Source organism: Hippoglossus stenolepis, chromosome 8, assembly GCF_022539355.2.
Source record: "Hippoglossus stenolepis isolate QCI-W04-F060 chromosome 8, HSTE1.2, whole genome shotgun sequence".
Lineage (NCBI taxonomy): Eukaryota > Metazoa > Chordata > Actinopteri > Pleuronectiformes > Pleuronectidae > Hippoglossus > Hippoglossus stenolepis.
Genome location: NC_061490.1, coordinates 6,563,309 through 6,584,482, shown reverse-complemented (window position 1 = coordinate 6,584,482; position 21,174 = coordinate 6,563,309). Strand labels below are relative to the sequence as shown.

Here is a 21,174-nt window from a genome sequence, read left to right as displayed (position 1 = left end):
ATGAACCGTTCCTGAGGAGTTGTGACTTTCCATTTCTGCTGTCATATTTTATTGCTTGTCGCAGAACAGAACATCCTGTGCAATTTGAAGTCAAAGTCAGGCCACGCAACCAATCTGGGCGTGACATGTGATGACAGTAAGAAAATATGTGATATTACGCACCCAAGGAGTGAATGTTGTTGTTTTTCAGTCTGCAGAGGGATGTACAAGGATTGCAATTGCTCCTGTTTTTTCTATATTTGCTAAAAATAGTTATTTATGGGTATAAAAGTTTGTGTATTTATCTTTGGCCTTTCACTATGTCTTTGTGCACTTTTAGACTCCCAGCAAACAGACTGCAGACAGTCAAATGGCTTCAAATGCCTGCACTGCAGGGCAACCTCCATAGGTGTTGAGGTGCACAAACCACACAGTCAGCCCTTCTTCAGTAATATCAGCTAAACCTGCAGATAAATGGGCTGTGAACCGAGTAAACAGCGGTCGCATGTACGGACCCGTTTTCAATTACCTTGCGGTTAACCCCGTCAAGAGGTCTCCGTCGCTGCACAGGCAGCAGCTCATCCCTACAGCTCTGCCTCTCTCCTGCACTCTGCTCTCCTTCCTCTGGTCCGAGTCCTTTGATATTCCACTGTTTTTCATGTCTTTTTAATTTCACTCATAACGACGAGCGCTTGAGCCGGTCCATCACCCGCCACAAAACTTCTATTTCTACACACATTTGCACATATTAATCTATTATACATCAATCTATTACTTTCTTCTCTACCTTTATTCGTATTTCCTTTAATCATTTCTCCCTCTGTTGTTTTAAATTGTTTCATGATAGTTAATCCCAGTTTTTTTCATTTTAGCCTTTACAATCAAACACTTTGTAATAGTCTGACCGTATATATATCCTTATTTATTACCTTAATGAAGTTTGATTACAGTGCTGACATGTTACTACTAAAGGCAGTTTAGGGGTAAAGGTGTGTATATATATATATATATATATATATATCTCCAAAAGAGGCTTGTGTAAAATGGAATTCTAAGTCATCCTTACTGCTCTCTTCACTGCTGTGTTATGAAAGGTGAGCGTATTGTACATACTGCATCTGACTGAAGAATGTGAAGGCCCATTTATGGGTTTTTGTACATGCACACTTTGAGTCCTTAAAACGATACATAGTCTTCCCACATTCTTTGTTGCTGAGAGCACTAAATCTGCAGGCTTTCATATACTGAGTCATCTCATACTGTGTCGCAGTATGATGCATTATATTTATAGGGATATTTTCAGGATCAAAACGTAATTCACAGATCACAATGCTTGACTGAGTAAGTGGTGGTGATGCGGTCTATAAGAAAACCCCTGGTAGCACCCCTTTGCCTTTTTTTTTTTACATCTTCTCTATTTGATCATTTCCATACGGACAGACACCTGACAGCAGCTCATCAGGAAGGGATATGGGACACCACAGCTCCTTTCACTCTATTAACCCAGCTGAGTGTCCAGACTGCTTCCTGTGCACTTACCTGGTGTTTGTCATCAGAGGAAATCAGCTTCACAGACAGTGCACTTGCAGCAGTTTGGTGCGAATGGGGCAGGACTCATGCTGTCTATGATACGTTATTTGGACACATTTAGGAAGAGTGTGCTGTTACTACACCAGCCAATAAGGCCAAATATGAAGAAAAAAAAATAACCTTGGCAATATTAACGTACTTGCAGGAAGAGTCTGCTCTTTCTAATGTGTTTCAGCTCAGGGCCTGTGACTGTTCTGTGGCAGCTCTTACACCCATTCTATAAGATGTCAGTTGCCCAATAAGAACTAGGAACATCAATTGTGCCAGGACGAATAGGATTAATTGCTGAGCCCAGCAGGTGCAAAGTTTGTAGAGACTTACCCATGAAGACTGGAAGCTGTAATTGCTTCCTAAGGGTCTTCTACAAAGTAATACAATTAAGTCTGAATACTTTTGTAAAAGAGAGATATTCACTTTGTTAGTATGGGTGACTGATAGCAGACTGATCAGCAAAATGGTATCAACAGCACAGTAAATTGTGTGAAAGCAAAGGGTATTGGGTATTTTCTGAAGTCACTGTTTATGACCATGATGAGTAAAAATATGAATGTATGAATGTTGACTCCATGAATTGAAATTCACATTTCAATAGGATTCAGTTTGTTTTCCCAAACCATTACACACATTTATGAATATACAGTGTCACATAACAAAACATCAATATGTCACAATGTACGATAAAAAAAAATCTTATACTAGCCAGACAATGCCCCCTTTTTAAATTCTGTGTTCAAAGTGGAAAATAAATCAGTGTTTAATGGATGATATTCTGATTTTGTGAATTAATTGTTATTAAATTGTGTTTAAGAGGCATAAAATAAAAATCTTTTCAGTGAAATCATTTTTTTCATTTTGGAATGTAGGAGGAAACCCACAAGACCTCAGAAGATGCAGCCTCACAGAGAGAGTTTTAATGTTGAGGCAGATCTGTGTTTAATACACAGACCGATGGTAAATAGACACAGTGTGACAGGAAGGCAATCAGGACTAACCTGTCTGATGGTCCTCGCCACCAGGCACTCCAGTACCGGACCTCGATCCTCGTGGAGGAGATGAACCTCATCCAAGATCAGCAGTCGCACAATCTGAGAGAGAGAGGCATCTCCGACGCTCTTCCTGGTCACAACATCCCACTTCTCTGGAGTCGTCACCAACATCTGGAATCGTACACGAGTACAGTGAGAACATGATCCTGATCCTGTTTTTTTAACCACCAATAAATACAACCCTCTATAAAAAAAACAGTGATGAAATAAAGGAACAGCTAAATAGAGAGTATAGGGGCCTTAAGACCAAGAGACACCAGGAAATAAATAGGAATGTGTGATCTAATCATGTTAATTAAGCAACAAAACAACAGCGACAGCATTTCTTGTTCCATTTATTTATCCCTAGCAGCCGGTTACGTCTGAATTTTCAGCTCCTCTGTGCATATTATGACCTCATTTATCACCATTTTCCAGCAGCACCTTTGTAACTAAAAAGGCACTGAGCCCATTTGTTACTGTAAGTCAGTGGTGATGTGTGAAGTTTCTGTAATTTAATATAAAAGCACCTCGCACACTTTGCCAAGTGTTGACTATGCTAACAACTAAATAAATCCTGACAGTGGTGTGTTGGCTCCGTGCTCTAGATCCACAATCTGCAATGAACCGTGCAATAAGTAGATTTTTTATAAAGACAACTATGATGAAAGCATTGATCAACCAATATGTATGTGACCACTCTCAGCATTTTAACCTTCTGATTAATTCTATAAAAAAAAACTGCAGATGAATACATTTGATCACATCAGCTCAGAAAACAAAAGAATTGATGTTTCATCCTTTACAGCTGAGCAAACCTCAATATAATGACTAGCTAGTGCATTGCCCGGAGTTACCTGACACAGCAGTGTGTCTGCAGGTGCTCACAGCACCTCAGTGCTGCTTGTTAAGTATCTGCACACAACAGCAGCACTCCCACATGTGCTGCTGCGTCTGCTACGTCGAAAACATAAGCTCAATTATTGAGTGTTTTTTGTCTTTAGTCATCTGGTTTATGCTCTAAATGTGCATTCACTGACCACAAATGTTTCAACATTGTGTATTTGGATCAAAATGATGGTAAAGAAACACAATCAGAGGATTAAGTCAACTAGAAACTGAGAACAAAAATGGATTAATGGAGCACTCCGCTGAATTCTATTTAATAGATCTGTTGACTAGTCATGTGGATCAGTTGTTTAGTGTCTCTGTGGATCCGGAGGAGCTTTTCCAAATTAGAAAATACTATGTTGGCATCAAGGTTGTCTCAGCTTGGTCTCTGTTTAATATGTAAAGGCAGAGATTAAATAAAGGAACAAGAGGTTAGTTACACAAAGATAATGTAATAATAATAATAGTAACAGTTGACACATTTGTTGAGTAGTAGTGTAATCATCTTCTAGTTCAGCATTATATTAACGTCAGCTAAATTTAGGAATTTTGAGGAATGTGGAATTTGTCCCTTGTTACTTTCACTGACATTTCTTTAAGAAACAATTAAAATAGCAAATGATGCTTTTATGTACTCGTGAATGTGAGCACTGTTTTAAGACAGGCTTGAAAAAAGTGCTTCTATCCTTAAAACCAAATCAAGCACTAAAAATAATAGGACATCTTCATCTCGGCTTCTCAGGTTTGACCCATTTCTATTTTATCGTGTATTGTCTTTTTGTCTTCACATTGTCTGTAAATCCAACAATAAAAGATCAAGATTAAAGCCTCAACATTAAGATTGGTGATAAATTACCCAATTGAGCTCGGTCACACTGCTCTTTATCTCTACTGCCAGAACTCTGAGTATTAAGTCATAGAAATTATTTTTGATTTCACCAAGAATATTGAGATTATTTTACAGATTATTGCTGTGAAGAATTTAATGAATCCCTCACACTGTAAAACACAATCCCCCTGGAATACTGTGTCATATTCATGGACTATCTATACTCAATTATCCGTAGCTCTGCTCATTAAAATGGAAACGGAAGCAACTAAATCAACACCGTATTAACATACAGTGTGGATAGGTTACATTACGTGTGTAGTATATGGTGTTTACCTCAAGTTAGTGTCAGTAGATGTTTTAACACTCAGACCAACGCGTTTATTCTGTCTTTTCAAGAAAAATACTACAATGCACAATTAATGGTGTGTGAACTGTTAGGTAACCTGTTCGGGGGCTGTGCAAATTCCTATTAAACTCTTTCTGTAAAAGCAGTTCATTACATCCTCTCTAGTTTGCATTTAAATCAATCTATCCGGCCATTAGGGACTGGCGCGCTCACAGAAAAGGAAGCGCCTGCTCCTAATTGGAGCTACTGGTTAATCTAAATGGAGGCGCTGGCAAATGGAGCACAGGCCAAAGTGCTTTCTTAATTGCCCCACAAATGCACACAAGGAGGTGCAGAGAAAACAAGCCATTGTTTGGCTGAGTGGTGTTATTTAGCCAATTCATCAATCAATCGCTGCAGGACTGAAATCAATCCTCTATTTCCACTGATTCTGCTAATGTTTCTCAAAGGTGACGAGTTAATCACAGAATAGGTTCATAAACCTGAACAGAAAACAAATATGTTTTTAAAAGACTGCAGGGCGTTTTTATGAACTCAAGAAGGTAGCTAGTTTTTAAATGGTCCCAAATTCTGTTCTGTTGTTTTATTTGAAGCTTTAATATCGTGGATTGACCTGCCAAAATCCATTTCAATATGATTTTACATCTCATCTGTCACTCTTCTCTAAAGCTCTGACAGGAACAGGCCTATTTGTGTCAGTCTCATTAACACTGGTGAGACTCTTTTCTGATTAACTAACACTCTCCCACTCTTCTACAAAAATGGGACTGAATTGATGCAAACGGTGACGACCACTGAGGTAAACATTATTGAACCTTAGATCTCTGAGCCAGAGCCAGGAATGCAGAGACGAGAAACCACCTCCCCTAACAGGCTCATTTTGTACTTTTTCAGCATGTTCTTGTAAATGAAAAGTAAAAGAGTCAAGTTAAAGTTTATATATACGATAGTCACTGCCACTAGATGTCTCTCTCACACCAGCATTCCAGATGAAAAGAAAAGCATAATTTGCAACCCCCGTTAATTAGCGAGACTGATGCGGCCCGCCATTTTCTAATTTGTCCTGCCAAAGTTCCGTAATGAACCATAATATTTTGTAATCTCTAACTTCTCCAATGTTTTAGTCGGTTGCTGTATTGTATATCTGTGCAGTGCTTTTTACAGCGTGCTCTCTCGCACTATCATCCATAAAGTTGTTACCTTCCACACTGACAGTTCCAGCTGCAGTTGTGCACATACCTGCAAGTGTCATCAATACAGGTCTCTCTCTTAAGTAAGGACTTGTCTTTTACTCTTTAGTCTATGTACCTGTCACTCAGAGTCTTATGTGTCGTCCGTGTGCATGAACGTGCACCCACGCTACCGCCATGGATTGTAAAACACTGTTCAAGTTCTTTCCTGGTGCATTCCACCAAGTTTCATGGTAATTTGTGCAGTAGTTTTACATTAGTCTGCTAACAGACAGATAAACAAAATGAAAATGTAACCTCCTTGTTAGGAAGTCATGGTGGGCAGATGAAAGGTTGGTTCGATTACCTTACCTGAACTGCATTGTAGTTTGACAAACACTTGTAAAACCTGAACTTAGCATGAACAATTTTAGGCAATGAATGTTTGAGGCCACAGCAACAGGCAGCTAAAATCAGGGGGTTTCATCAGGCCAAGCAGGAAGCCTACAGAAGTGGAGGTGTGATCCAGTATAACCAGTACAGCAACACAGTGAAACGGAGATCACAGCAGCAAGAAGAAGCTGCTTTGAAATGCTGGAAAAATGTTTTTTTAGCCAATGACCTTGTGTCAGTCCACAGGATATCATCAAATACAGAAAACCATCTGTCTTTACTCTCAGACAACCTGAATGTTGTTTTACTGTCAGTTTGGTGAGCCTACATTCACCTCAACTGTTCCAACATCACATAACCAACTGCGCCAGTGGATGATCTGATATTAACAAGAAGCAGCACGTGAAGATGTGGAAAATGATGTACAGCAACCAGAACTGGTTCCCCTCACAAATGTATGCTCTCCCCACTGCTCTCCTAACTTGATATTGACGTACCTCAGGAGATTTGACTGTTACACTCCTGACAGTGACAGGTCTGCGTTCAGACAGGAGTTTGAACAGTCGGCTCTCCGGTGCGGTCACAGGAGAGGGAGTTCAGGAGGGGGAGTTCAGGAGGAACCCCTCCGACACATGTTTATGTTTATGTTGAGCACAAATGAAGTACTTAAAGAGTACAAATGAGTCATTTCAGAGCAGCTTTTTTATATCTACCTCTCACACCTGCTATCAAATTGAAAACATTTTCCCAAACACAAACGTAACACAGAACATTTTCATAAATGGAAAATTCCTGTTAGACATTTTTTATGTTAATTTAAAGTGTAGTGGGAGTGATTACCTTTCCCCTCAGTTGTAGGTGTGGGCAACCATGCACAAAATAGGTCATGGCAGATCGCACTAGCTTTCAGCACTTAGTTACTAATTAACCATATTGCTATGTGTCTGCCTGACTGTGAAAAATGTTTTTTACAAATATCCTTGGTCTTTCCATTAAGTGCCAGGATCCAATAAAGACGGATATTTCAGTAATGATTTGTAATAACACTTAGAGTTGGCGTTACACAAAATTGGCTGACAAACATCAGCAGCTATTTCAATTGTGCATGTGGACGCACTCGTCTTGTGCTGCCTTTAGAAGAAAACAGCCGGACTGTGAGGCAGCTCCTTTCTCGGGTGTCACAAACTGATATTTCCTCTCTGGACAGAGAAGGATGAGGACCTGGAAAGTCCCAGGATGCCACTCGCCCACACACTGGCATCCACATGGCAGCATCCCTCCAAACCCTTTCTGTTTCTATGGTAACTATCGCAGCCATGGAGAGAAGAGGTTGTGGAAAGATGGGGTGGGAGGAAGATGTAGTGGGGATGTAAGAGAAAGGCATTTACTGGATTGTGATATGGGAACATCTAAGGGCTTGTCAAGGCAAACTGTAATGAAAACCTTTGTGCTGCGTGTGTGTGTGTGTGTGTGTATCACTGTTTGATTTCATGTGAATTGGCTGAATTGACATTTGTTGTTATGACAACAAAAAAGTAGAAACCTGTGCAGACGACGTCACAAAACGAAATCCAACTTTTATTACAGTCGTGATATATAATATGACCACACGATTAACATTATATTATCTGTACTGTGTCTGTTTACTAAAAAATTAATTTGTATTTTGCACCATTGACCTCAATTGGAGTCAGAGTCTGTGCAGTAGCAATCAGGGGATGGAGCTGATACACGTTTGAAACCAACTTAAGCTTAAAACCAAACTTATCAGACACATGAACTGTGATAAGAACGACTTAATATGACAGAATCCATCTTTGAAGAAAAATGTATTTAATGTGTATTTTGACATATTAGCTTGATGTTAATGGGACATGGACCTACCTCCTCCAATAACATGACCTATACCTATGACCATTTTCTGACCGTTACCCGAGCCAGCCACCAGGGGGCGATCCCACGGCTTTGGCTTCACTTTTGGGGAGCTTAATGTCATCCATCTTTATATACTGATTATGGTAGGCTGTGTCCTAATGTTTAGTGAAGTTTTTATACCCTATGTAGTGCACTCACTGTTTCCCACAATGCATCATGAAAAGTAGTGTACAACCAATGGTCACTAACCAAGCTATATATACCATCATGCATTGCGCTCGCAGCGGAGAGACGAGAGGAGCGAGAGCAGCAGGAACATCCCGACCTGTCGTATAAATGTAAATATGAGCAGAGCAGAGCATCACAGCACAAACTGCGGTAAACAAGTTTAGTTCTACATTGAAAGATTGTTATTCAATGTTTTTTTCCCCCATTAATACGAAGTGTAAAATAAACATTTAAAATGTACTGTGGGATTTTCCACCGGTCGACGGTATTGTTATTGTACATCATAACTACGACAATGATGTCATTACCAGCTCAGAGAAAATATGCAGAGTAGAGTCCGAAAGCGTTTCTTTCTTTTACCGATTATCTCAAGTAGGGAGTAGTGAGTGCGTGGTTGATTTCAGACACAGCCGAGATGTCTCACTCGGTTTCTTCTTCTTCTTATTAGTGTTTATTGATGGTTTATAAAGTGCTGCCACCAAATGGACAGGAGTCACGGAGACCAAGACAGTCAAGCGTGAAAGAGGGGTTTGAAGATGTATACCCCGCCCTAAACCTACAAAACCTGCAGGTAAAAATATAGCTAGGTTGTTAATGTTGCAAGTATTGCTCGAGTTTTGATCCTTCAGGAGTTGTGTCTGAACCCCAACTAAAGGGCATGATGAAAGAAAAAACACAGGAGATAACCAAGGTTACAGTGGGTGACATCACTCCGGCCTGTTCAGCGTGGAAAGCCTTTTCACACGACCACTCCCAGTCAAACGGAGGGATGAGAGAGAAAAAGTGAACAAGGTTAAGTGAAAGAGAGATAGAGGATTGCTGCAGAGCTGCAGTCGATCTGACTAATCATTCTCTTTGTGAAATGATTTCAAATGACCTGATAGAACTGCAACTTTAATACACCTTCACATTAGCTGGAATTGGCCTCATTTCATAGGAACCCACCACGCACACACACACACACAACCCTTCCTTTTCTGTAGTCATAAGCCCCATAAGGCTTATAAACTTTAAGCTGTACGATCTGTGAAATCCAACTCTTTTGGATTTCACAGATATGCACGTTTCCCCGACCTTCTCAGTTTCATTGTTCAGTCTTTCCTGCTGGATCCACCATCCTCTACTTCACTCTCAGCTGGAGGAGCCCTGTTCTTTCACTAAGTGTGAGCTCAACCTACAGCTTTTCTTTGGCCTTAGTGTAAATAAATCCATTGTTTTTCTAAAACAGAAAAAAACTCCCGCGCTGAGATGATGATGACAAATCAGTTACATCTGCTGCTTGGCCCTCTAATACTTAAAAAAAACCCTGCTGAGAACTCTTGACAGGCAAATTAAACTCAACAGTTTAACATAAATGGCTCAAAATTATTCTCATCACTTTTATTATATACACTTATATACAGAATCATGTGGGTTTATTTCACTTTGGCAATAAGCAACATAATAGCTCATTAATGTTTTTGTAGACTGATCCATGTCCATCACCCTCCAGGTTTCTTATACTTGCTCCAATTCAACCCCCAACCTCAACCACATTCAACTTGTCTCGGTCTTCCGGGTAATTTATATAAATGACTCGTGACTAAATGTGCACATGTCTACATTAGGACTAAACATCTATAATTTATACTATGGGGTTTGGAATATTCTCAGGGTTTGGTTGAATATTTCAAACACTTACACAGCAGGGTGCCACAGAGAGCTCGGTTTAGGAAATGAGTGGAATACATGTAATTTAAGGTTTCCCCAAAGACAACTGAATTATTGATTCTGTAATTACATTACAAATCAATGAACCTGCCTTATATCCATAATATTACGTGGACCCATATAAATTTGGCCTTAAGGTACATGCCATTCGTTGGGATAAGGAAGCTGAGCACACAATAATAATAGCGAATATGGCAAATATGTGTAGAGACACAGAAAAAGAAAAACAGAAAAGGAAAAGGTTTCATGGGAAAACAGAGGAGTCCCTGCACTGCACTATCTTGTTCAGTAATCTAACAGTGCAACACTGGCGAAATATCCTGATTAACTATCAACTGAAGATACAAAAACAGCAAGAAAGACCTTCTCCAAGATATCTGACAGCTGACCCTGTGTGACAGTGAGCAGTTATCATTAGAAAAGACAGCCCCTGGTTTATAGTTATCATCTGGACCGTATTGCAGTATTAAGAGAGTCACTCTATAGGTCCTGCCCCAGAATAAACTAGAGCAGCACAACTCAGCCTGATATGGAACTGCTGTGGTCAGCTAGAAAAACAAAACCTGCAAATGGTAAGATGACTTCATGAACGCAGCGAAGTGAAGATAAAGAAAACAAACTGATGCAGCATGAAGTGACTGAGCTTGGTGGACCTGTGTGTCCCCATTTGAATTTACTTTTTTTCTGGTTGTTAAATTCAAAAAAAAAAAAAAAAGAGAACAGTTGAATTTAAGCATAAATTCAAAAACAAAGTTAAAGAATTAACTTTAAACATAACCACTAGCATGAGCAGTTGATGTTGACTATCCTGCACACAATTGTAGTTTCAATCAGAGTAAGAAGAAGAAGAGGCAGAAACGGAGAGTAGGACAGCTGACAAACACAATTTTTATAGCGGGTATAAGTTGACAAGTTGAAATATGTTTTCAACACCTATTTATATATATTTAAAATCATTATTATTTGGTATTTGTTATTGTATATATATATATATATAAATTGTATTGTCAGTGATATAAGTGTGTGATTAGTGACCTTTGTATGGGCCCCACTGGGCTTTGGTCATCTGGGTTCATGGCGCGATCAAGTGAACAGAAAAGTAGAAGTGCAGACTTTTAACTAAACTGCTCCAATGATGCCCAGAAAATAAACTACACACCCTATTTTCAAACTGCTCTTTAAGTAAAAAACAACAAGGACCTAAGGCAACAATGAAGTCCCATAAAAGCAGCAGACAAACGACTGGAAAATGTATAGAGTGACATAAAACAGTGAGAGTAGGTGCATATAGAGTTATAGGGACACAAAGAAAACAACAAGCTTTCACTGATGAAAGCCAGAAAAAGAACAGCAGACCCTTCAGACCCTTTCATTATTTCTGATATATTTGAAAGCAACTGTAAATCCATGGTGGTTAACAATTCAATTATACACTGTATCGAGTAAAGTTCCTCTTATAACTCATAATCAGCAGAATTGTGACTAATGCACTTTGCAGAACGTATGATGAAATAGCTTCTACTAAACTTAATTAACAATACATTCCACTTGGGGGTGCTAGAGAATGTACAAGTGTAGAAGAGGAGCAGCTTTGGCTGCCTTTGTTTGAACTTTTCTCTTGGTGTGCGTGTGCGTGTGTGTGTGTGTGTGTGTGCGTGCGTGCGTGCGTGCGTGTACCTGTGTTCGAAGGATCTCTCCTTTGGTTAGCTGCATGTCTCCAGTGAGTTCTTTAACAGAGATGCCCAGTGGCTCCAATCGCTTACTGAAGTATTTAGTCATCTCCGCTGCCAAGGCCTTCATTGGAGCCACATATACAATCTACAGAGGGAGAGAGAGAGGGACATAGGAATAAATGGGGTAAACAGAGAGCGGTAGAGTGAGGTAGATGTTGCGAATGGGGCGGGGGGAGGAGGGGGTGTTGGTACTGGAAGGACACTGTAGTGATAAATGAGCAAACAGAGGGAGGATCATTTGTTCCCTGGCAACAGGCACAAATCACAATTTACTGAGAAATATGACGCCAGACACTTCCATGGGTAAAGTTTAATGGTGATGTATGAAAAGTCACTATGTCACTGGCTGGCACTGTGCGAGTGTGTGTGTGTGTGTTCATGAGAGAAAACAGTCTTTTATAGGTCTGAATTATTTATGCGAGCGAATAAGGATTTGACACTTTGGGTTTATTATCAAATATTTTTAGACTGAACTGTCAATAACAGAGTTTTTGTGCATTTATCGGAGATTGTATTTCCTATCGTTGTTGTATTTAAATGAATCTTCTCCTCTTGTTTTTCAAAATCAAGTATTCATGAAAAACTGCTGAAACAACACTTGTCTTGTGCAATCTACGTAAGACTTTCTCATTCATGTTTGTGTGGCCTTTTACAATGAGTGGTACTGTGTTTGTTTTCATACACAGTACAGCTGCACAGTACACACTTAGCCTACAATGAGCCTAAACCCACATTAGCAAAGCACTTTAAATATTTTGACAGCTGAGCGGCTCTGAATTAAAACCCCTAAAACCTAATTTCTCCATTAGGTTCTAAATATGTTGGATGGGTTCCTAAAAAACACAATACAATCTGCTGAAGAATAGTAAATATTATTTTCAGTTTTATTATTTTGTAATGCTCAGCAATGTAAAAAGGTAATTTTGCAATAGTTGCCACTTGTCACTATCCATCGCATTTGACCAAACCGCACCCAGAGTCCAAATGAATGACTTCTAAGACTCAAGAATGTTATTGTCTTCAACGCTAAGTATTGATAATTTCATCGGGAATATTAAGTATTACAGAGATATATTCAGATAAAAAAAAATTTAAGTGAGAAAATACAGTGTAGATTCCACACAATTGTCCTTTGTAGAATTAGATATTGCAGCAAACCATATCGGTCAGGTTTACACAGCATCTCTTTATCTCGAGAACATCATACTGAAGTTAACGCAACTTAGCAGATCGTACAACAGCTTTCCATATGTTAATTTCATGTATCACTCTGCTTACAGACATTCTAATAATCCTTGATTATTGATATGCTGCTGTTCCTCTGGGAGTTAATTACAGTAATGTCTATTAGATGTTAATGTGGTAAACAATTAGATCGTAAAAAACAAAGATGACCATTTTTCCAAAAACCCCAATGGAGTTGAATAATGACTGGTCGTCAGACAGTCTGGCAAATAACATGGTCTATGAACTGCTTTCAGACTTGACCGAGTCTCAGAAATGTGAATATCACACTTTCATTTCATTAAGACCGAGCTGAATTCAGTCATGAGCAGTTTTATGGATCCATCTGGCCAACTTAAGGGGCGCCCTACAGCATCAGCTGCTACCTGGGGCGTCGAACTGTTTTAAATCGTTATTTCAACGAGTCTCCAGTTCGACGTTCGTGGATTTTAATGCTGGACTCAGAATTCATTTTGTCTATTAATGGTTTCAAAGGTATTAAAAGAGAGATTAGAAGGGCAGGGAAAAATTAAACAACACACCGACCCTCGATTTCACCCTACGATATTCGGTTGCACTCTGAACGCCGGGGCAAAGAGGAGAATCAGGAACTTAAACCCGACTCAATCACCCTAAAACGTGACAAGAATGAAGCAAAGAATTTCATCATGACTTTCGACAAAAAAATCATAAAGACCCATTTGAGAGAATCGGAGGGGCGCTGTGTTTGAGGAGTCAGGAAATCTACTTAGCAGAGTCGCATCTCTCAGAATATATATCTTAGTAGAATTATAGGCAGAATATTACTGGTTGCTTGGCAACAGTCCAGTGCAGAACTATTTGTATTGGTGATGCCAAATACGTGATTAAATAAACAAACAAATCTGTGTCGCTTAATGCTGTTAACTAAAAATGGCGCTTGTTGTATAAAAGCAACATCACGCTCGAGGTCATGCTTTTGTACTTGAATACGAGCACGACCGAATCAAAGCAGAGCTGGTTTTAAGAACAGAATGACCTTGATTGTGATGTTGCTTAAATAAATTAATTCAATTCACTCAGTGCTGACTCATGCTGTCGTGTCACTGAATGAAACTAGGGATGAGTACTGAAGTCCGGTTACAATTGGTACAAGTTCCCCAGTCTCCTTAAACTGTCCGGTCTGCTGTCTGTAACTGATCCTCATTCACTGACCACACATTTCTATTTTCCCAATGTTAAAGTAACTGTTTCCATACGAGAATATTCCACGGTTGATGGTGCTTCACACAGTTTAAATTCAATAGGCTACAGCAGAGAGGTCGAACTGTACTGAACAGCTATAACTAGAGCTAATGCTGTGAATCAGCTAAGGACATCCCTTACTGTAGGCAACAACTGGCTGCATCTAGTTTAGGTAGAACATTGTAGGTAGCAGGCAGGGAGGGGTGTTTTTTGTATGTATATCTGGTGTAGAGCTGTCAAAACAGTGCCAAATCAATTAAAAGGTGCATTGTTTATCATTTCACTCAGTAATTTAGTTTCCTTTTTAATGTTTAGCTTTTTTAGCAGATGCTTGAATACGTAACAATGCATAAAGCATAGTGCATCATAAATCTACAAAACAGAAAAAAATAATTCAGCTGCCACTGACTTAAAACTGTTAGATAGCTCCCGTTTAAACGGTGCCTGTAGTCTCAGCATCCAAGGATCAGATGTGAACCTCTGCATGGGGCGTGTGAATCTCAGCAAGGAGCACGCTTAATCTCCATGAGGCATGTTGAGAGACTCTGTGGTGGAGTACACTGGAATATTAAGCAGTTATCACAGACATTCTCTGGCTTCATACAGAAGATCTTTTAAATTCTGACTTTGATTTTATTTTGACAGCCAGACAGACATGTTTCAGTCAGTCTTCCTACGAGAAACCAATGTTATGTGATCGACCCGCATCACATCCACCATGGCAGTAATAACCAAGCCAACGCTCTGTGTTTTCATGTGTGTTTCACTGTTAGACCTTGAATTCGTCCTTCTTGATGACACCGCCTGGCTGCAGGTGCTGGCGGATCTCGTGGAGAACAGTCAGCATGGCGATGTTGGTCTTGCCGGCGCCAGTTGGAGCGCAGATCAGAAGGTTTTCGTTGGTGTTATAGGCCGTCTCAAAGACAACGGACTGGATCCTGTTCAGACTCTTCATCCCCTTGAACACCAGCTGCCCGATCTGAGGGGGAAAATGAGGGAAGGACAGAATGAATAAGGGTTAACTCATCATTATCAAACTCATCGTAAAAAAATTTGCACGATTTCAATAAATGCATATCATGTGAAGTATCCTGTAAATATGTAAGGGTATTGGGGGGGTAATATATCTTACCTATATTTTATGGATGATTTAGAATGACTATTTGAATACAAATGAAACAGAGAAAAGCTTAAAAATATATATTTTAATTTCATTTATAACAGTCATAAATGTATTCCTGTGTAATATATTTTAGGGCTACAACTAATGAATGAATACTTTCATGATCCTAGCACTTAAAGAAAATGAAAGTAAAATGATCATCAGTTCCAGGAGAGTATGATGTCATCCAACTTGTGTGTTCCCCCCCCAAGATAAATATGTATTAGACAAAAAGTAAGAGAGTATAAAAATAGTAAATACGGCAATTTTTTTTAGAATCTGTTGCTTTCTTTTTCTTATTGACTCTAATTTCTAATTGCCTATCAGAATTTTTGCTCATAGCTTCACTGTTTATTGAATAGAATTTCTGCATTCATAAATAACAATTTGGACATGTCACTTGAACACTGCAACAGCATAACTCTAAGCTGTATCATAAACACGTTGCATCCATGTTTACTGTCCGGAGGCATTAATAATTCATCCACACTGAATAATTCTACAGGTGAAAGAGGAGAGTTATTCTTATTTCATGTGTTTAGGTGATTGATTAAAACTACAGGCCATCTACACTGCTCAGAAAAAGAACGTGATGCTGCCTGTAACATCATCCTGCATGACCAGTTTGGCGGTGGGTCAGTGATGGTCTAAGGAGGCATATCCTTGGAGTATCGTACAGACTTCAATGTCATAGCCAAAGGTACCCTGACTGCTGTTAGGTACCAGGAGGAAATCCTCAGAGCGATTGTCAGACCATACGCGGTGGGCCCTGGATGCCTCCTGGTGCAGGACAATGCGCCGACTCATCAGGTGCATGACCAGATGTTGTTGGGAGTGCATACAGGCACGCGGCGGCCATACACACTACTGAGTCACATTATGAGTTGCCGTGATGAAATTAACTTAAGTTGGATCAGCCCGTGAGTTCAATTTTTTACCTTGATTTTCAGTGTGGTTTTGAACCCAGCTTTTGGTTTCCACTGACCATTGTTATGTCATTTTGTTCTCAACAAATTATCAGTGTTAATCAGTAAAGATTTTCAACCTGAATAATTGATTCATCAAGAACTGATGTGTGATTAAGTGTTCCCTTAGTTTTTTTGAGCAGTGTATATGGGATATATTCACAATTTCCAATTAACTATGAAAATTATATAATTATATTTATCAATGTATTACATTGTCTTATAACGGCATCAAAATAATTTAAATATGTTTGTCACCTCGTTTTTGGTTCATTTAATTAAAAGCTTCACTGCTGATGTTTTGCAATTGTAAATAATGAGGTCATTTCAAGATTTGGGGTCACAATAAAAAAAATCAGGCAGTGATCAGTGTTATCAGTTCCCCTCGGCAACTAGATTTGGGCCAATGTCAACCATTTAGTGCAGTTGTCCTACTAACTGGCAACTCTTTTTTCTCACACTGTGGAGTCTTCTGACATGACATACAGACAGGTGATCTGTTACAGTACATGACACTGAGCCTCCGTGTGTGAGGTGACTGCACCGGGAGTCGAGCACCAAAAAGCACGATGGAAGAGAAAATGTGTGTTGTGGGATCAGCTGTCACTCAAGCTGTCCTCCGTCTGCCTTCACTATGGCAACAGAGTGTGGATGATGGCCCTCAATCTCGTGCTGCCTCTGATAAGTAGAGAAATGGCCAACCACCCCCTTCAACACACACACACACACACACACACACACACACACACACACACACACACACACACACACACACACACACACACACACACACACACACACACACAGAGCTGAACAGGGTAATCATTCGGCCACCATGTAAAAATCTGATTGTATCTGTACATGTGATGGATGGAGAATGGTTAAAGAATGCAGGAATGTTAACTCTGAACATGATAATGAGCATCCTTTCTTCAAATGTAAAAAATAGTTCTTTATATATATATATATTTCTAAAAACCTGCAATTTTCCATAGGCACTAGCCGCTGTCATAACACCCTGCTATACCTTCTTGTTAGGATGCCTCCTTTTGTTTGACCCCCGTGCTGTAAGGCCCTGATAATACCTCTCATTCAAATAGATTTTTAAATACAATACTGTTCAGTTCAATGTTCAGAGGACACAGTTACTGCAGCTCAGAGTGATCAGTGCTTTTGGAAACCGTACAGTAGTTCTTTATTTTTTGGGGCGTTTCTGATGTAGCTGCAGACAGTAACAGTAAAAGGAACTGAAGCAGATAGTGCAACATGAAAGGTGTATTTCCATTTTCATGTCTGGAAACTTTATTGATTTATGTTCATTCAAAATGCGAATGGACACATACTGTCATGCAATTTTGTGTGTTAATTTGATAGCGTATAATCCTCACTAACTGAAATTAATTAAGCCCTAAAAAATGAGTGATACCTCCATTGAGAATAAATGTAGTTCCAGGTGTGTTCTCTACCTCCTCTATCTTCATCGTCTCTGCTTCCTCTGCGTTCTACCTTCCTCCTGCTGAGGTCGGTTCAGGATGCCTTAAGCTTAGACAGCAGTATTATTTATTCAAGGGTTCATTATAAGTATGTCATCACTTTCCTCTTTCCCTCGTTTCGCTCCAACACTCATAGAAAGAAATAATTAAACAGTGCATGTCAGGCGAGGATATGTGGGGTGCTGTTTGGAAGCTTGCCCCACAGCCCAGTAGGGAGGAATAGGTTATTAATGCATCAAAGAGCAACTTTATTAGTGTCCACTTAAGCTGGAAGGAGTGAAGGGAGACTGTGGTTTCAGCTTGGTGCTGCAAGGAGCCAGGGAGCGTCACTTCAGCAACTGATGTATTTTCAGAAAGTATTTAGACACCTTTGATATGGGAGTTTTAGATTTGATTCTAACTAAATATAATAGATAGTTTTTGTCTGTAGTCTCAATAATCTATAAGGAAAAAATGAAAACATTGCTAGAAAAAGGGTTAGGGTTAGCTATTTAGCCTCTGCAGTGGCTGGTTGTGCTCAGGTTCATCCTATTTACTCACATTTTACTTCAGATGTGCCTCAAACTTGACTGGAGTCCACCAGTGGCCACTTTAACTGTCTTGACAGTTTAGAAAGATAGACATGTCTATGCTGTAACAAAAACCAAGCAACACTGTATAGATCTTGGCAAGGATATGAAATCATTTATAAAGCCTTGATTGTTCCCAGGAGCACAATGGCATTAATAATTCTGGGATGGAGGAAGTTTGGACGACCATCCCAACAGCACTGTCAATCAGGCCTTCATGATAAAGTGGCTAGATTGGAGCTACTTTGGGTAAACAGTCCATAGCTGCTTTCAGATATGCACTGGACTCTGCAGTTCCACCTGATTTTCTCCGGAGGAGGTGAATGTGTGAATGCAAATGTCCAAGTGAGATGCTCCGCAGTTTCTACGGACTTTATCCGCCTGACTTCCTAGTATAATGTCGGTAGAAATCCAGCAGAAGTGGATGTGTGAACACAGCAGGGGATCCCCCACCAGATTCACAGCGAGCAAGTGAGGGGGTTGATGACACTTCTAACACGCCACAGATGCAAAAATGAAAAAAACTAAGAAAACAAGCATCTCTCTGAGAAAAAGGAGCCAAGAAAATACTGCAGTGGCTCTGACTGATCTTAGGTGTCAAAGCCAATACTCAAAACCCCATAGACCACGGACGGGCAACCTTCAAAACAAGAGCCTTTTCAATTTTTACAACCTTTTTGAAAGGCCATATTTAAATATTGCACACTAGTCACACTAACGTCTGTGATGTGTTGGCTGAAATGTTTCTTTCTGTTGGGGTATCTGATGTCAGATGGTGGTGATGATGACCCTTCTTGCAGCTGGTTTTAGCCAAAACAACAGCAGCACCAGGTGAGAGCACAAGGCTGTTCCCTGCTCAGGTGACCAAAACTGGTAGACTTACCCAAGACCTAGTGCGGTTTCTACAAATTACAGGTCTGGGCTTAGTTTGTAAATTAGGAAGTTAGGTTTTTTCACATTGCTAACCTTTCTAATATTTTCACTTTGTCATTATTGGAAGAATTAAAAATTTTACATTTAAATCTAGGACACAGTGAAGTGCAAATAATGTGAAGGAATACTTTCTGAGGCAAAGCACATGCGATAGTTGCCTGTGTGTGTGTTGCATAAAGACTGCCGATTACCCACTGCCAGCTACAACAGCAACAAACCATTTATGAAACCGCATAAATGTTTTTTGTCAATACAATGTTGCCTACATTTGCATGTGAGCTGTTGATGGGCATCTGCAAACCCTGCTTAGCCAACAGCTCAATTGAGCAAATGGAAACAGATGATTACAGCTTTCTACTTTTTTCAAAATATTATCTGACAGAATGCATCACTCAGAAATAATTTCTTAATACGATTACAACAACTGATTAGGTAATTGTTGACTGAGGTAGTTTTTTTTACTTTCAGGGCTCCAGGCTTGCAAGCACTAACTTCCATTTCTGGAGAGGATCTGCATATTATATCTGTACTGCTCTCACCTTTGCAGAAAATAAAGCAAACAAATGATTGATTTGGTTAAAAGGGAAATTAAGTCATATTCTCAAATGCCACAGAAGAGCATCAGAAAGCTCCAGAAGAGCTTGGAAGAATTTCCCCTTGGAGAAAAACAGATCAATGTTGTTCCTTCTCTCCAATACGATCACAAGTGGACAGCTGTAAGTTAACACCTGGCATTAGAATGTGTTTACATGTCTATTATGTGTCTCAATTGTCCACTTGTAAGTACCCACATTATACAAACAAATACATACTTTTTGGTAAGGACCAAATTATGTTGTTTCTAGTCATAGTGATGATGTGTCTGTTGTCAAAGAGTGGGGGTTAGGGCTGATATTTTGGTGGTGGCCAATTATAAAATAATAATTTGGCATTGAGGTGTGAAAATGCTTTGGGTTCATTTGGGACATCAGCTGAGTAGGCAGTAACTCATAAAAAAATGTCTAATGGAAAAATAATAAAAAGCAAAGAAAAAAAGCATTGAAAAGGTTGGAACAAATGTCATATGGAATCAATAAAACTGAACAGACTGAGGAAAACAGAGTAATGGAGAAACCCAGCTTAAAGTAATAATACAGTTTATGTGCAGATCATACGATGAACCTGGTGATAAGTAAAAGATTGATTCTATGCCCTCTATTATGAACAATAAAAGTCAAGTTAAATGATGCACCTAAACTTGGACAAGCCCTCCCAAAACCGTTTTCCATTGTCTGGATTTGTTTGGTTTTGTTGTAGTTTTTTCTCTAATGAAGCTACAGTTGATCAAAACTACACATACAGCACTATCGCTGTACCTTCACTTCTTTCATGGGTAAACAAGTAAAGTTACAGAACGGATGGTACCGAAGCAGATTCTCTTCATCGTGACTGCAGGGCTTCTTCGATGGTGATTTCACTCTCCTTCTGTCTACAAAATTATTCCCCCCTAGGCCGAGTCCACTGAGCTCATACTTATACATATTCATTCTAGAATTATGGGCGACTGAGCTACACCCTATTTTGTGAGGCTTCTGCACACTCATTCCGTGTCTCTGTGGTGACCAGAGAGCCACAATAATCACTTGAGCGGCTGGCCCTCGTTTTGATTTATCGACTTTGTCTGTTTGTGACGAAAAGCCAGTGTCCCCACACTACTTTAACATGTTAATTCATGCAAATGTATGCCTGCCCCAGTGTTCACCTTGAGGTAAAGCACACATGTTGTAAACAGAAAGTTGCCATCATTTAATGATCTTTAGAAATCTTCAGTGTTTTTTTATTCTCTCCTTAAAA

At 39.6% G+C, this 21,174-nt stretch overlaps 1 protein-coding gene across 2 annotated transcripts in view; it reads right to left on the bottom strand.

Annotated features, from left to right (window-relative positions):
* The window catches only part of ascc3 (activating signal cointegrator 1 complex subunit 3), a 128,279-nt gene that overhangs the window by 60,768 nt on the left and 46,337 nt on the right, over positions 1 to 21,174 (bottom strand). For both annotated transcript variants that reach the window (XM_047340758.1, XM_047340759.1), the window contains exons 9-11: positions 14,995 to 15,198; positions 11,716 to 11,856; positions 2,562 to 2,726 (exon numbers count right to left, since the gene is read on the bottom strand). In XM_047340758.1, coding sequence (XP_047196714.1) covers positions 2,562 to 2,726; positions 11,716 to 11,856; positions 14,995 to 15,198 — 510 coding nt within the window. The remainder of the gene's footprint in view (positions 1 to 2,561; positions 2,727 to 11,715; positions 11,857 to 14,994; positions 15,199 to 21,174) is intronic.